Source organism: Mobula birostris, chromosome 6 (genome assembly GCF_030028105.1).
Source record: "Mobula birostris isolate sMobBir1 chromosome 6, sMobBir1.hap1, whole genome shotgun sequence".
Classification (NCBI taxonomy): domain Eukaryota; kingdom Metazoa; phylum Chordata; class Chondrichthyes; order Myliobatiformes; family Myliobatidae; genus Mobula; species Mobula birostris.
The window spans coordinates 85,592,800-85,607,937 of record NC_092375.1 but is presented as its reverse complement, the minus strand read 5'-3'; the positions used below and the strand labels follow the sequence as shown (position 1 = coordinate 85,607,937).

At 38.3% G+C, this 15,138-nt stretch overlaps 1 protein-coding gene across 1 annotated transcript in view; it reads right to left on the bottom strand.

The window, feature by feature from the left end:
• Positions 1 to 2,222: 2,222 nt before the first annotated feature.
• Positions 2,223 to 15,138, bottom strand: part of cab39l (calcium binding protein 39-like) — a 61,239-nt gene continuing 48,323 nt past the window's right edge. Inside the window, exons 5-9 of the mRNA XM_072260771.1 lie at positions 14,887 to 15,055; positions 14,119 to 14,178; positions 13,932 to 13,997; positions 5,302 to 5,445; positions 2,223 to 3,069 (exon numbers count right to left, since the gene is read on the bottom strand). Of these exons, the coding sequence (XP_072116872.1) occupies positions 2,881 to 3,069; positions 5,302 to 5,445; positions 13,932 to 13,997; positions 14,119 to 14,178; positions 14,887 to 15,055 (628 nt within the window). The 3' untranslated portion in view covers positions 2,223 to 2,880. The remainder of the gene's footprint in view (positions 3,070 to 5,301; positions 5,446 to 13,931; positions 13,998 to 14,118; positions 14,179 to 14,886; positions 15,056 to 15,138) is intronic.

Sequence of the window (15,138 nt, the reverse complement as noted above, 5' to 3'; positions counted from 1 at the left end):
AGCTAAGGTACCGGTGACCCCTGTTTCCATCCAGGGGGTCAGTGTGGACATGGTGGAGGATTACAAATACCTGGGGATACGAATTGACAATAAACTGGACTGGTCTAAGAACACTGAGGCTGTCTACAAGAAGGGTCAGAACCATCTCTATTTCCTGAGGAGGCTGAGGTCCCTTAACATCTGCCGGATGATGCTGAGGATGTTCTATGAGTCTGTGGTGGCCAGTGCGATCATGTTTGCTGTTGTGTGCTGGGGCAGCAGGCTGAGGGTAGCAGACACCAACAGAATCAACAAACTCATTCGTAAGGCCAGTGATGTTGTGGGGATGGAACTGGACTCTCTCACGGTGGTGTCTGAAAAGAGGATGCTGTCTAAGTTGCATGCCATCTTGGACAATGTCTCCCATCCACTACATAATGGACTGGTTGGGCACAGCAGTACATTCAGCCAGAGACTCATTCCACCGAGATGCAGCACAGAGCGTCATAGGAAGTCATTCCTGCCTGTGGCCATCAAACTTTACAACTCCTGCCTTGGAGGGTCAGACACCCTGAGCCAATAGGCTGGTCCTGGCATGTGATGTGAAATTTGTTAACTTAGCAGCAGCAGTTCAATGCAATACATAATCTAGCAGAGAGAGAAAATAATAATAATAAATAAAATAAGACATAATAATAAATCAACAAGTAAATCAATTACAGGTTTCCCCTGCCATCCGAAGGTAGAGTGATCCTATGAAATGGCTCGTAAGCCAGAATGTCGTAAATTGAAGAAGCAATTACCATTTATTTATATGGGAAAATTTTGTGAGCGTTCGCAGACCCAAAAATAACCTACCAAATCGTGCCAAATAACACATAAAACCTAAAACAACAGTAACATATAGTAAAAGCAGGAATGATATGATGAATACACAGCTTACATAAAGTAGAAATACTTTTCCACAATCATTGCCTGCACTGTTGTCCGTAGTGAAAATCTCACACAAGCGCCGTTGGCAAAAACCCGGTGCATGCCTGCAACTGAAGTCTCTCTGACAATCTGGCATCTAGTAACCCGACAACAATTCTGTCTCTAATGAGTTCGTCTCTCAGAATTCAATGTGATCAGTTACCTGACAGGGCACACAATGCTGTGATGAAGTCATTTACACTTTCATTTGGCTCCTGCTTTCTGGAGTTGAACTCAGCCCTGTCATATATCACATTTCACCTTCCTGTGAAATATTCTTTGGATTTGTCCTATACTGTTTCGTACTTTTTCTGAGCATCTGTCAGTCCTAATCCACCCATGATATCATCTGTTTTGTTACCCATGCAGTATCCAAACAAGAACAGTTTTACTCTAAATTCTTTCTTGTTGGGGATTTCTTTTGTTCTGTAGCCCGAATTCATTGACGATCAACCAGTTCTGACAGCATGTTGTGTTCACTGAGGGAGAGTGCAGAGCACACCAGAATGGCAGGATGCAGGCTATTCAGCTGAACTTTATTGATCACTCTGCTTGAACAGTATGTGAACTCCTCCCCTGTGGGAATACTACCATTAACTACCACAACAGTTGGTATAATGTTTTGCAACTTCATATTAGTAGTAACAAAGAAATTTGTTTTGAAATGTAAAAATATTAACATAATTAGTAATGTGAGAGCTTATGACCTCTCAAAGCAATGCTGAATTTATGTCATACCTTTAAAAACCTTCGGGAAATATAGAGCATATATTATTTAAAACAAAATACAAACAACGCATTTTGTGTTTAATAACTTTTATTTTAAAAAGTACTCAAAGTACACTGTATTTGTGACCTTGTGAAAAATTGACCAAGGAAGCAGTTACTTTTAACTGCAGCTAAACAATGTAACAGGTACTCACTGAATACACCACATATGTACAATTACACAATTTAAAAAGGAAAATGATATGTGCAACCAAAAACAAATTATAGCTTGACCCCTTACAAGTAAATAAAAATAGGGACATGGTTTCATTTATTTACTTAAAGAAAATATTCACCAATCATGTTCATGTGCTTATCATGATCTGTTCACAATGAGAAAAATGTATTGGATATAAATGACAACACACATCAAAGTTGCTGGTGAACGCAGCAGGCCAGGCAGCATCTGTAGGAAGAGGTGCAGTCGACGTTTCAGGCCGAGACCCTTCGTCTGGGTCTGGGCCTGAAACGTCCACTGCACCTCTTCCTACAGATGCTGCCTGGCCTGCTGCGTTCACCAGCAACTTTGATGTGTGTTGCTTGAATTTCCAGCATCTGCAGAATTCCTGTTGTTTGGATATAAATGAATGGGTTTATGGAAAGATGTGAAACATTAATATAGTGAGGTCTCGCTATAATTGGACTACTATGGTGGGTGCCTTTCAGTGAGATTACATCAGAAATTCAGGAAGACCACTCACAAAGCTACTCAGATTTCAGAAATGGTTGGTTCTATACATTTACAATTGTGAACAGGTGATATTGCAGACTTTCCCTAATCCATTGTGATAAACTTAAATCAAAATAAAAACTAATTTACATAGTAAAACAGTAGCAAGCCTCATTTAGCCATGATAGCCAAATCAACAGCATACAAGCCTCTGCATTGGTTACCTGAAAATTTAAAAGCAGGGAGAAGAATCACTGCTACTGTGCAAGTATGTAAACTCCTAAACTCACATACAACCTTAAATGTAGGAGGTGGTAAAACTAATATACAGGCACTCCGAAAAAGAATATGCATGAATAAAATTAGTTTTATTATATATAAATATTAGGTGCATTACTGTTACTACACAATCCCTTTCCTACAAAAAAATGTGATCATATTGTATAGATACAGCAAAGACATACAAAGACAGTGCTTTTGAACCAAGCACGTTAAGATTGTTGAGGCGCTGGTCTTTTCAAATCCCTGATCTGTTTAATCAAATAGGATTTCTCATCATTAAATTGGTCATCATCTGTTCTGTCCGCTTGGAATTGACTGAGGAACTCTATAAGTTTGGTCTGGTTTTTCAACAGGATGTCCAGAATGGGTTGTGTTTTATTTGGATTTGCCACAAAAACCTAAAGGAAGGGTAAAAAGGGATCAGCATTAAGAAATTAGGCAGATTCATTTTTCCAGTGATAGCCAGATCTCATCTATATTATTTTAGTCTTCTAATGTAGTTGCATTAACGATGTCCACCCAAACCATTCATTTCTTCTCAAATTTAAATAAGTTTTGTGATGGTATTTAGTTTGTTGACCATGAAGTTCTAAACTCAAATGAAGATCTTAGGCCCTATCCAATACAAACAGCCACAAGCACAAGTTGTAACTACCCAATGTTTATTCTCCAGGGCAAGTTTAGCTGCCAATACCCACTATTTGAGTGGTGGGTCCCTCTTCCCTACCATTTATTTTCAGTGATACCTACTTAAATAGAAACAACATTCTTAAAACACATTTAAAGGTCAGAGGATGTCTATCTTACAAAAGATTTACAAATTACAAACCTTTTCTAACACACAAAGGATTTCCAAAGCACAGTACAATTCCTATAAGTTAAAAAGACATACCAATGGTGCAGACAAACCATCGCAGAAATTGAAGGCAGGAGAATGGACTCCATGTTTCTTTCATGCTTCTTGATGTTCCTTACCCCAGTCCTAATAAGCCTGAACTGCTCCCTTCATTTATAGTTTCTTAGCCACTTGGGTCACTTCACACACGTGATATTCTTTCAGATACCTTTTAACACAAACAGTCTAAAACCTTCTTGGAGACACAGGTCCCAGGTACTCAATTAAATCTGTCAAGCTAATTTTCCTGAGTACATAAACATTCCAACTTAAATAAACTGTTTATACTCTTCAAACAGATTACTGCTTTCCATTTACATTAAGAAATGAAGACTGGGTCCAGTTTACAACCAGAATCTTAAACAATGAATACAGTTGGAAGTTTAACTTTATAAGTGATCATTATAAGTGGCAGCTGCTGAGTTGAGAAAGCTAAGCCTGGCAAAAGCAAGAGATCTGCTGGCCCAGGAAGTGAATACATAATCACAGTTTCATTATCTTGACTTAATTTAATTTAACTTATTAAATTTTAATTTAGAGATCTAGCGCAGTAACAGGACCATCCAGTCCAATGAGTCTGCAATGCACGATTACACTCATGTGACCAATTAACCTACTAAACCGGAGGTCTTTGGAACATGGAAGGAAAAAGGCTGTATCCACAGTAAATCCATGCAATCAAGGGAGAACGTACAAACTCATTACAGACAGTGGTGGGAATTGAACTCCCGTCACTGGTGTTGTAAAGTGACGCACTAACTGCTACACTACTGTGCTGCTTTTGCACCAGCTCAAAGGTTCCCTATCTCACATTTTCTTGAGACAAACATTTAATTTTCCAGGGCAATGACTTAACTGATGACTCAATCCATTGGAACTTGTTTGCTTTTCACAGTTACTGCCTGACTGCTAAATATTTCTAGTGCTTTCTATTTTTTAATTTTACATTTCTAGCACTTGTAGTTTTAGGTGTTAATTTTTCATCACTTTCTCTCATTCCTTACAGTTTAACATAAACTGCTCATATCCATTCAGATCATTTCCTTATATTTTAGCCTCTGGATAAGCTGACAGATACATCAGAAGACAAGAGGTTTTATATTCTCCAATGGTACACTAGGCAATGGGCATATTGATCCAAACAGTAAGCAACTACAAACTGTCTACCAGCGAATCAGCCTAGGAAATCAAGAACAACAATAGATATGTTGGTTCCATTCATTGGGAGTACAGAGCACCTAGCATAACTAGCAGATTGAGCACACCACCTTCCACCTTCCGAACTACACACCCACCCAGTCAAGCATTTCCTGCACGACTTGCAATAGTTTACAGTTCCCACATTAACTCCATCAAGAACCTCACAGCCCAAAGAAATGCGATGGTAACAAGTCACCCTCAAAACCAAGGGACTGCCAAGAACAGTAAAAGAAAACAAATATACATTATCTCACAAAAAGCACAAGCAGCTCCATCAAACTCTGACACTGTCACTTATCAACCACACTAACAATCCTACTGCATTTGTCATCTAATCATCATGTCTTTTTTCCTCAAACTCAGGGTGGATTTTGATAAAAGAGGCAAGTAGAAATAATTTCTACTAAGAAGACTTTAAATAGAAAGAGGATAGAAATTATACACAATTTTAACTTAAGGCAGTGAAATTATCCAAACTGAGTTAAATTTTTGATGCAATTTTTTCTATTAGTAGGTTAATATTGCAGTATCTTACCTTGAATACATGAAATGCCTCAAACTGGATATTTCTACTTTGGTCCCTTAAGAGATTCATCATAAGCTTGAGATTTTCAGGTTTACTGATATACTTCGTCATAACTGTGAAATTGTGCACATCCAACAGCAGCTCTCCTATAAGCTTGATACAAAACAGATGATAAACCAAATGTCAAAAGAAATTACTTCAACTAAATCTACATGTATGAGTCCATAGTTTCTCACATCCTTAACAAATGACAGCAATAGCTGAAGCCACATTAGAACCAATAGCAAGAGAAGATTCAAACCTTGCCTGCTAGATTAACAAATGAGAACCGCCAACGATTATTGCTTGGACTATTGCTTCATAGGTCCAAACTAAGACAATGACTTATAGGACCAGCTTCTCACTTCATTCCCCCCCTCCCCTACCTTTCCCCTCACCTGGTTTCACCTATCACTTCCCAGCTTGTAGCTCATCCCCCTCCCCACCTTCTTAATCTGGCATTTTCCCCCTTCCTTTCCAGTCCAGATGAAGGGCCTCTGGACAAAATGTCAACTATTTATTCCTCTCTATAGATGCAGCCTGACCTACTAAAGTTCCTCCAGCGTCTTGTGTTTGTTGCTCGGAATTTCCAGCATCTGCAGAATTTCTTAATAATGTGCATATTCATTTATTAATGTGCATATTCATTTTTGCCTACTGCCCATGTACAGACAAAGTGACGGTGCACTGGGCTCTCCATGTTCATGAATCATGCACTGCTTCCTCCACTACTAATGCCGATGTCCAGAATAGGCAAAGAGGCTGATCAGTTTCAGAAACAACTCTAGGATGTTAACAGGGAATGGTGATGTATTCAATCCTCTCTTCTTCCCTATTACCATTCCATTGAGTCATAATCTCTCATCAAGTAGAGACCCGACAGTACTGGAATAGATTTCTTCCATTCATGTGTGTTTCACATGTCAGATCTTACCAGCATCATTCTTCAACAATGCTGTCTGCCAAAAAATCTCTGCATCGTTGTCTCAAAATCCTCCACACCCAGTGACTCCATGGTAATGCTATTTCACTTATTTACCACTCCTTACAAGTATTTATATCTCAGCTTTCTATTTGCCTTATATTATGTTAACATAAATCCCTTTGCCTAGTTTTTATATGGTGCATCCACTTTTAATTTCTTTTTACAAGTATAAATATATGATCATAAGACACAGAAGCAAAATTAGGGCATTTGGCCCATTAAGTCTGCTCCACCATTCCATCATGGTTGATTTATTACATCCCTTTCAATGAAATGGTTAGGAGGGTTGTCAATGAACCGGCAGGGCCTAGCTTAAAAAAACATTCTGGATTTCAGCCCAACACCCTGCCTGATTCACAGCCAAGCTTCAGAACAAAGTACTGCAGCCACTAGAAATCTGAAGTAAAACAGAAATCACTGAAAATGCATAGCAGGTTAAGTAATATCTGTGGAGAGAAACACAAGGTTAACATTTCATGGCCAGTGACCTTTCATTAGAGCTGTGAAAAGTGAGGGGCTTTTAAAAGGCTTATTACAGTCTTTGAAAAATCACCAATTTCACCCTTTGTATCTCACGAGTTCCTGCATGCACTGTTATTTATGCACATATTTATGATCCTCCCCCATCTATAGCTCCTCCAGACCACATTTAATTTCCTTAAAACTACTCTTTCACTCAGCCCTTAATCTCTGTTCTCCATGTTATAAACAGACATTCTCATTTGTTCTCTTTCCTTACCCCACAAAAATCCCTCCTAGCCATTTCTTTACAGACTAAAATATGCCTTAATTGTACCATTTCCCTGCTTTGGTGAATGTTTATTGACTGAAACATTGACTCCGTTTCTCACCCCACAGTTGCCTGACTTATCTATTTCCATTATCTTCTCTTTTATTTCACTTCCAAAGTGAAAGACAGAACTGCCTTTCGCTGCAGGAAGCTATAGCTGAGATTCCTTACACGTTGTAGTTGAGGATGGGAGGAGTAGTATGAAATATTGGATGAAAAAAAGAAAGAGGACTGTGAAATATTGATAGGAAATGTTAAACATTACAAGATCATTTAACTTAGATAATTACCAGTCTTGTATTTAAAAAGCCCCACAGCTTTAAAAACAAGGCAAGAAATAACAGAGGGAGGACCACCAAAAGAAAGAGGAAACAGGACAGGTAACTGTGGTTTTAGCAACATACTACATAGTTTCATTGTTGATTGAGGCAGTGCTACTTTAAAAAGTTATTTTTAAACTAAAAAGAAAACAACAGCTAGGCAACAGCTGAAGTGTTGTGTACAGTTTGGGACACCACAATACAAAGAGGATTGAATTATTAAAAAGGATAAAATGGCAATTTATGGGGAATTTCCCAGTACTGTTGAACCTTAGCAATGCAAAGATTGCATTCACTGGACCTGTTTTCTTTGGGAGAGGTGGAGGAGAGATTTAATTAAAATGTGTAAAATCTTAGGTGCTTAGAGTGAAACAAAAAGATCCACTTCCCTCAACATACAGATTAACTCCAGAATTCACAGACTGAAGGTAATTGCAGAATATTTTCAGGGCAAATGGAGGACGGGAGATCTAACAGGAGGACAATGAAGGTCTGGAACTGAATGGAGAGAAGTGCCATGCCCTAAGTTTCCAGCCTCAAGGCTGGAAAGCGTGATTAGCTGGATAGTTCTTTATTAGCAGATACAGACACGATGAACAAAGTACCCTCCCCCTAGGCCAGGGGTCCCCAACTTCTTTTGCACCACAGCTTAATATTGACAATTCTCTTGTGGACTGGCCAACCGGGGGGGGGGGTTGTTCAAGTTCAACAGTGCATAACAGGGAATGAGGAAAGGTGCAGCTGACTCATATTGTTTCATATCGCCAAATCATATTGTTTCCTCGCGGCCCAGTAGCGCATCTTTGCGGCCCAGTGGTTGGGACCACTACCCTAGGCTATGAATTTATATGATTTTATGACATTGTCAAGTTATGATGTTTGGAATTAAAATCGCCACACCCTCCACTCCCATCAGAACTTCCACACAGCCTGCTTTTGACTGGTATAATGTCCAGGACAGCTTCATTGCTATGAATTTTAAGGTTATTGCTAACATGGCCAAAATTGATTGGAAGGGAACACGAGCAGGGATGATGGCAGAACATCAATGGCATGAATTTCTGGGAGCAATTTGGAAAGTGCATGACAGACACATCCCAAACAAGAGTAGTATTTTAAAGCAGGATGATGCAACCGTAGCTAACGAGACAAGTCAAAGTCAACATAAAAGCCAAAGAGAGGGCATTTAATGCAGCAAAAATTAGTAGGGAGTTAGAGGATTGGGAAGCTTTCAAATACCAACAGAAGGCAACTAAAAATGTCATAAAAGGAGAAGATGGAATACGAAGGTAGGCAAGCTAATAACATTAAAGAGGATACCAGAAGTTTGTTCAGGTACATAAAATGTAAAAGAGAGATGCGAGTAGCTATCAGACCACTGGAAAATGGTATACAAGGCAATGGGGGACGAACTGAATAAGTATTTGGTATCAGTCTTCACTGTGAAAGAGACTAGCAGTACGCCAAAAGTTCAAGAGTGTCAGGGGGCAGAAGTGTGTGAAGTTGCCATTGCTGGGGAGACGGTGCTTGGGAAACTGAAAGGTATGAGGGTAGATACAAGTCACCTTGGCCAGATGGCTTCCACCCCAGGGTTCTGAAAGAGGTTGCTGAAGAGATTGTGGAGGCATTAGTAATGATCTTTCAAGAATCAATGGATTCTGGCATGGTTTCAGAGGACTGTAGAATTGCAAATGTCACTCTGCTCTTCAAGAAGGGAGAGAGACAGGAGAAAGGAAATTACTGGCCAGTTGGTCGGACCTCAGTGGTTGGGTTGATGTTGGAATCTATTGATAAAGATACGGCCTCGGAGTAATTGGAAGCACACACAAAAAAATATAGGTGTAGCCAGCATGGTTTCCTTAAGGGAAAATCTTGCCAGACAAACCTGTTGGAATTCTTTGAATAAATAACAAGCAGGACAAAGGAGGATTGGTGGATGTTGTGTACTTGGATTTTCAGAAGGCCTTTGACAATGTGCTGCACCTGAGCCTACTTAACAAGAGCCCATGGTATAACAGGAAAGGTACCAGAGTGGATACAGCATTGGCTGATTGGCAGGAGGCAAAGAGTGGGAATAAAGGGATCCTTTTCTGGTTGGCTGCCAGTGACCAGTGGTGTTCCACAGGGTTCCCTGTTGGGACCACTTCTTTTGTGTTATATGTCAATGATTTGGATGACAGAATTGATGGTTTTGTAGCCAAGTTTGCAGATGATACAAAGATAAGTAGAGGGGCAGGTAGTATGTGGAAGTTGAGAGGCTACAGAAGGACAGGAAGGAGAATGGGTAAAGAAGTGGCAGATGGAATACAATGTCAGGAAGTGTACAGTCATGCACTTTGGTAGAAGAAATAAAAGTGTTGATTATTTAAAAGTAGAAGAAATAAAAGTGTTGAATGGAAAGTAAATCAAAAATCTGAGGTGCAAAGGGACTTGGGTGTCCTCGCGGATTCCTTAAGGATTCATTTGTAGGTTGAGTCAGTGGTGAAGAAGACAAACACATCGTTAGCATTCATTTTGAGAGGACTAGAATATAAAAGCAAGGATGTAATGTTGAGGATGTACTGGTGAACCCTCACTTGGAGTATTGTCAGCAGGCCCCTTATTTAAGGAAGGATGTGTTGATATCGGACAGGGTTCCAAAGGAGGTTTATGAAAATTATTCCAGGATTAAAAGGGTTATCACGAGGAGCATTTGTTGCCTCTGGGCCTTAAGTCAATGGAATTCAGAAGAATGAGGGGAAATCTCATTGAAACATAGTGAATGTTGAAAGGCCTTGACAGAGTGAATGCAGTGATGATGTTTCCTATGTTGCTGGAGTCTAAGACCTGAGGACACAGCCTCAGAATAGAGGGACATCTATTTAGAAGAGTAGAGGAGGAATTTCTTTAGCCAGAGAGTGGTGAACCTGTGGAATTCACTGCCACAGGCAGCTGTGAATGCAAAGTTATGAGGTATATTTGAAACAGAGGCTGATAAGATTCTTGAATAGTCAGAGTATGAAAGGATAACGGGGAGAATGCAGGAGATTGAGGCTGAGAGGGAAATGGATCAGCTATGATGAAATGACAGAGAAGACCTGATTGGTCAAATGGCCTAATTATCCTCCTGTATCTTATGGTCTTATGCCAGATCCTTTCTTGTTGCCTGGCAGTGGGAGGGGATTTTAAACAATTTAACAATCAAGGTCAGTAAAAGTAGTCTGATGGTTTCAGTTGAACATTAACAGATATCTGCTCTTCATCTCATTCTCGATCTGTATTGCTTATTTATTATTTAGGTTTTTTTTCACTTTTTGTACTTGCACAGCTTGTCGTCTTTTGCACACTGTTTGTCCATCTTGTTGTAAGCGGTCTTTCATCGATTCTATTGTATTCTTTGTGGATGCCCGGAAGAAATTTAATCTTGGTGTTGTATATGGTGACATAATGCATTTTGATTTTTTCCCCCAGAGTGACAGGGTGACCAGAATTGCATACAGTGCTCAAACCATGATCAAGTGTTGTATACAGTTCTAGAAAAAAACACCCTGCTCTTACGTTGTAATCCCAGCTAAATATGTAAAAGACTAATATTTAGAAGGTAGCATAAGAAAAAAAACACTAGTGATGTCATTAGGATATTAAACTAATTAACTCCAGTGAAGAGACAAGGCAAGCAGTATATAAACCCAATGTAAAATTAACTGAAAATTTGTCTATAAAGGGATAAGTTACTCCTAGCAAAATTTCAGAACTCCAGCTCATGGGAAAAATAGTCATAAATTAACTTTTTCAAAAAAATACACTCTCCTATTATTATTTCAATTATCGAAGTATTATGGGAGAATACAAAATTCTTTATAGTTTTTGCATGAGGGCATCCATTCAAAAATCAAATGTTACATCAGCAAATTAAAATTAAGTGTTAACTTCTTTGGTGGTAGCGTAGTTAGGCACCAACACATCAATTCACATTTAATGTAATCAATAATCAGATCCAGACCTAACAAAAGACCTGGAGGAGGGTTTTGGCAACAAGTTGAGAGAGGAGCATGTCAGACATTGTACATAGTAACAGGAATTCCGGCTTATAATTCCCCAGAGATTGAAACAAAATCTGTTACTGTGGTTATTTAATTATATTGAAAATAAACCACAGGCCATAGTAATTAGGCTGTGTACAACAAACCTGATTTATCAAAAAAGATAAAGAATCAATGGATTCCATGTATAGTTTTAACCCGTTTTCCCCATGAAAGGAGATACCACTTTTGGAAACAATTCAGGAGGAATTCACTAGGCTGATCTGTGAATCGACAGGCTTGTCCTATTAGGAACAGCTAAAAAGAGATCTGTATTTTTTTGGAGTTTAGAAGAATGAAGAGTGAGCCTATTGGAAGAGATAGGATCTTCAAAAGGCAAAACGGAGTAGACATTCTAAAAATTTCTACAACTGAGAGAGTTTTCAATGAGAAAATATTGTTAAAAATAAGCGGGCATCATTTAAAACTGAGGCAAGCAGGAATTTCTTGTTAGTGTGAAAAATCTTTGAAATTTTCCACCCAGAGGGTTCAAGTATCCCTCGAGTACAGTACTTAAAAAGTTAGTAAACTTTTTGAAAGATCAAGTAAAGTGAGGGCTATATGGAACTGGCACAGAAGAGGTGTTGAGACTTGGGGCAGATCAGCCATTATTGCATTAAATGAAGGACAGTTTTGAGGTGCGAGTGGCTTACACCTCATTTTCTTATGTTTGTTTAAAAATGAAAGCAAAATAGTTGAGACACTCTGCTATACTGGTAAAATTAAAATAGAATCATAGTACAAGGTTCAACTTTTTAGCCACTACTACAGAGCTTCAAGCTTCCACTTTTGATGTATTTTGAACTGCTAATCAACATTTTAAACTAAAAATAAAAACCAACATCTTGCACAGTTCAATACAGGTTATAAATTCAAATAATCACCTTTTGAATCTCAACTAAATGCTAGACAGTTCTGAAATTACAGTCAAACAGAAAAGATATTAAAATGCAATGATATTGATACATAAATGAATAAACTAATTATACTTGCAAATCTTTATTGCACTGCCTCTTGTGTTTCTGTTTGCCTTTTATAAAATGGTCATTTGAGGTCAAACTAACAAGTTCCACTTTTGAATTCTATTCCTATTATTCCATTTTGTATACTTCTTAAAATACTGTGCAGACACCCTGCACCTGATTTGGGGACAGAATTTCTGATTTTCTTACAAACATGGAACATAGAACAATACAGGTCTTTTGGTCCAAAATGCTATGCCAACTTTTAAAATCTACTCAAGTTCAATCTACCCCTTCCCACCCAAAAACACCCATTTTTCTTTAATTCATATGCCATTTTAAGAGTCTCTTAAATGAACCCTACTATATCTACATCTACCACCACCCCTGGCAGTGGGTTCCTTACACTTACTTGTCTGTATATAAAAAACCTACTTTGCAGCTCTTGAACTTATTCCCCACTTGAAAGCCAACACATCAAAGTCTTTCTTAACCACCTTAACAACTTGCATGGTAACTCTGGACTTGGACCCCAAGATCCCTCTGTTCCTCCACAAAGCTAAGAATTCTGCCATTAGCCTTGTATTCTTTCTTTAAATTCAATCTTCCCAGATTGAACACAATCTGACATTCCTTACCCCAGCTCTGCATCCTATCAATGTCCCATTTTAACCTACAACAGCTTTCTACACAATCTACAAATCCACCAATCTTCATGTCAGCTGCAAACTTATTAACCCACCCTTCCATTTCCTCATCCATGTCACTTATAAAGATCACAAAGAGCAGGAATCCCAGAAAAGATGCTTGTAGAACACCACTAATCACCTACCTTTAGGCAGAATAAACTCCATTTACTACCTTCCATGGGCAAGCCATTCTGAATCCATGCAGCCAAGTTTCCACGGATCCCAAGTCTCCTGGCTTTCTGAATGAGCCTACCATGGGGAACAATGTCTAACACCTTGCTATCATCCATATACACCACACCCACCACCCTACCTTCAACAATTAGTTTTGCCACTTCCTTGAAAAAGTCAATCAGGCTCATGAGGCACAACCTACCCTTCACAAAGCCATGCTAAGAACCCTAATCTCAGGCTATGCTTCTCCAAATGCTTGCAAATCCTGTCTTAATACCTTTCAACAGTCTGACCACCACTGAAACAAACCTCACAGGTCTATAATTCCCAGGATTATCCCTACTACTTTTCTTGAACTAAGCAATGACATGCCATCTTCCAAGCTTCTGGTACTACTTCTCTTGTCAATGAGGATACAAAGCTCATTGCCAAAGATTCAGCAATCTCTTCCCTCGCCTCCCACATTTACCTGGGGTATATTCTATCTGGTCCCAGGGACTTATCTATCCAAATGTTTTTCAACATGACCGTAAATCTACCTGAACAAGCAATTTGGTTTCCCTTTCTGTAAATAATATACATGGAGTACAAATTAGACTGATTTTTTTTTTTTTATTACCTTCAATGATTGTCTTTTTGTCACATAGTTCTCAGAGTGCAACAACTTCTCATAGTCATTAAATACCTGGGAAGAAAAAAATTAATCTGAACAAAAATCAGAAATTTGGTTATTTTAGAAAAGTTCTTTAAACATGCAAAGGGATCAAAGGGAAGTTTAAGTCAAGAACCAAACTAGTTTTATTTACCAAATCATAGTTCTGTTCTAAAAATTGTCCACAAGTGACTTTATGTCTGGTAAGCAAGTCCTATAAAAGACACAGAATTTAAATTTATTCCAGAAATACAATTAGCATCTCAAAGCATAAAACTACATAGTAAGTTAATGATCTTTTAATTGAAAATCTTCTAAAAATAAAGCTTTAGGATCTGAGTGAAATAAAGTTTTTTTTAAATACACAGATTAAACACTTGCACAGAAAAGATATTTAACTGCTATGGCAGTGAAAGATAAATACACACAGAACCAGAGTTGAAATCTCACCGACATTTGTCATTTTGAATTTAGATTAGAAAACAGTTAGACTACCATCCAAGTTGCTCAAATATCATAAAAATGAAACTAATCTGCAAACCTCTCTGTGGCATCATTCGCTAAAACTAATAAAACCAAATAGATATACTTCACCTTTCAGACTTCAGCCACTCACATGAAAAGCTCTTTATAAAATACTTCATGATGTTCCAAGACGGAAGATCAGAGGTGTACTAATCTAAATAGATATACTTTCTTGAAAAGAAATGCAGAATATCACATTTCCTCCCTGGTTTACATTACTGCAGCAATTAAATTAATTTCATCAGTACTACATGGCACATGAAGAGAAATGAGGATCCACTACACTGAGTAGTGGTGCCAATAACAATGGTGTGGAAAGCATCAATGATATTAATAATTAGATATCTTGATTCAAGCATGTGAATGAAGACTTTTTTTAAAAAAAGAGTTTATTCACCTTAAAAGTTGCAAAGGCATCTGAAGCAATGTCAAATGTTGACATTTCTACATATTTGAAGAAATCTCTGAAATGTTCTGAATAAAGGATTATTTTGGCAAGTGGTTCATGCCTGATGCATTCCCTCAGCATGATTCCACAATTCAAGGCAATCTCTGGTGTTTCATACCTGAATGAAAGAAAATATACATTGGAGAACAAGTACTAATAAAGGATCATCATCTGCATAGACCAGATTCTTTTAAAAACATT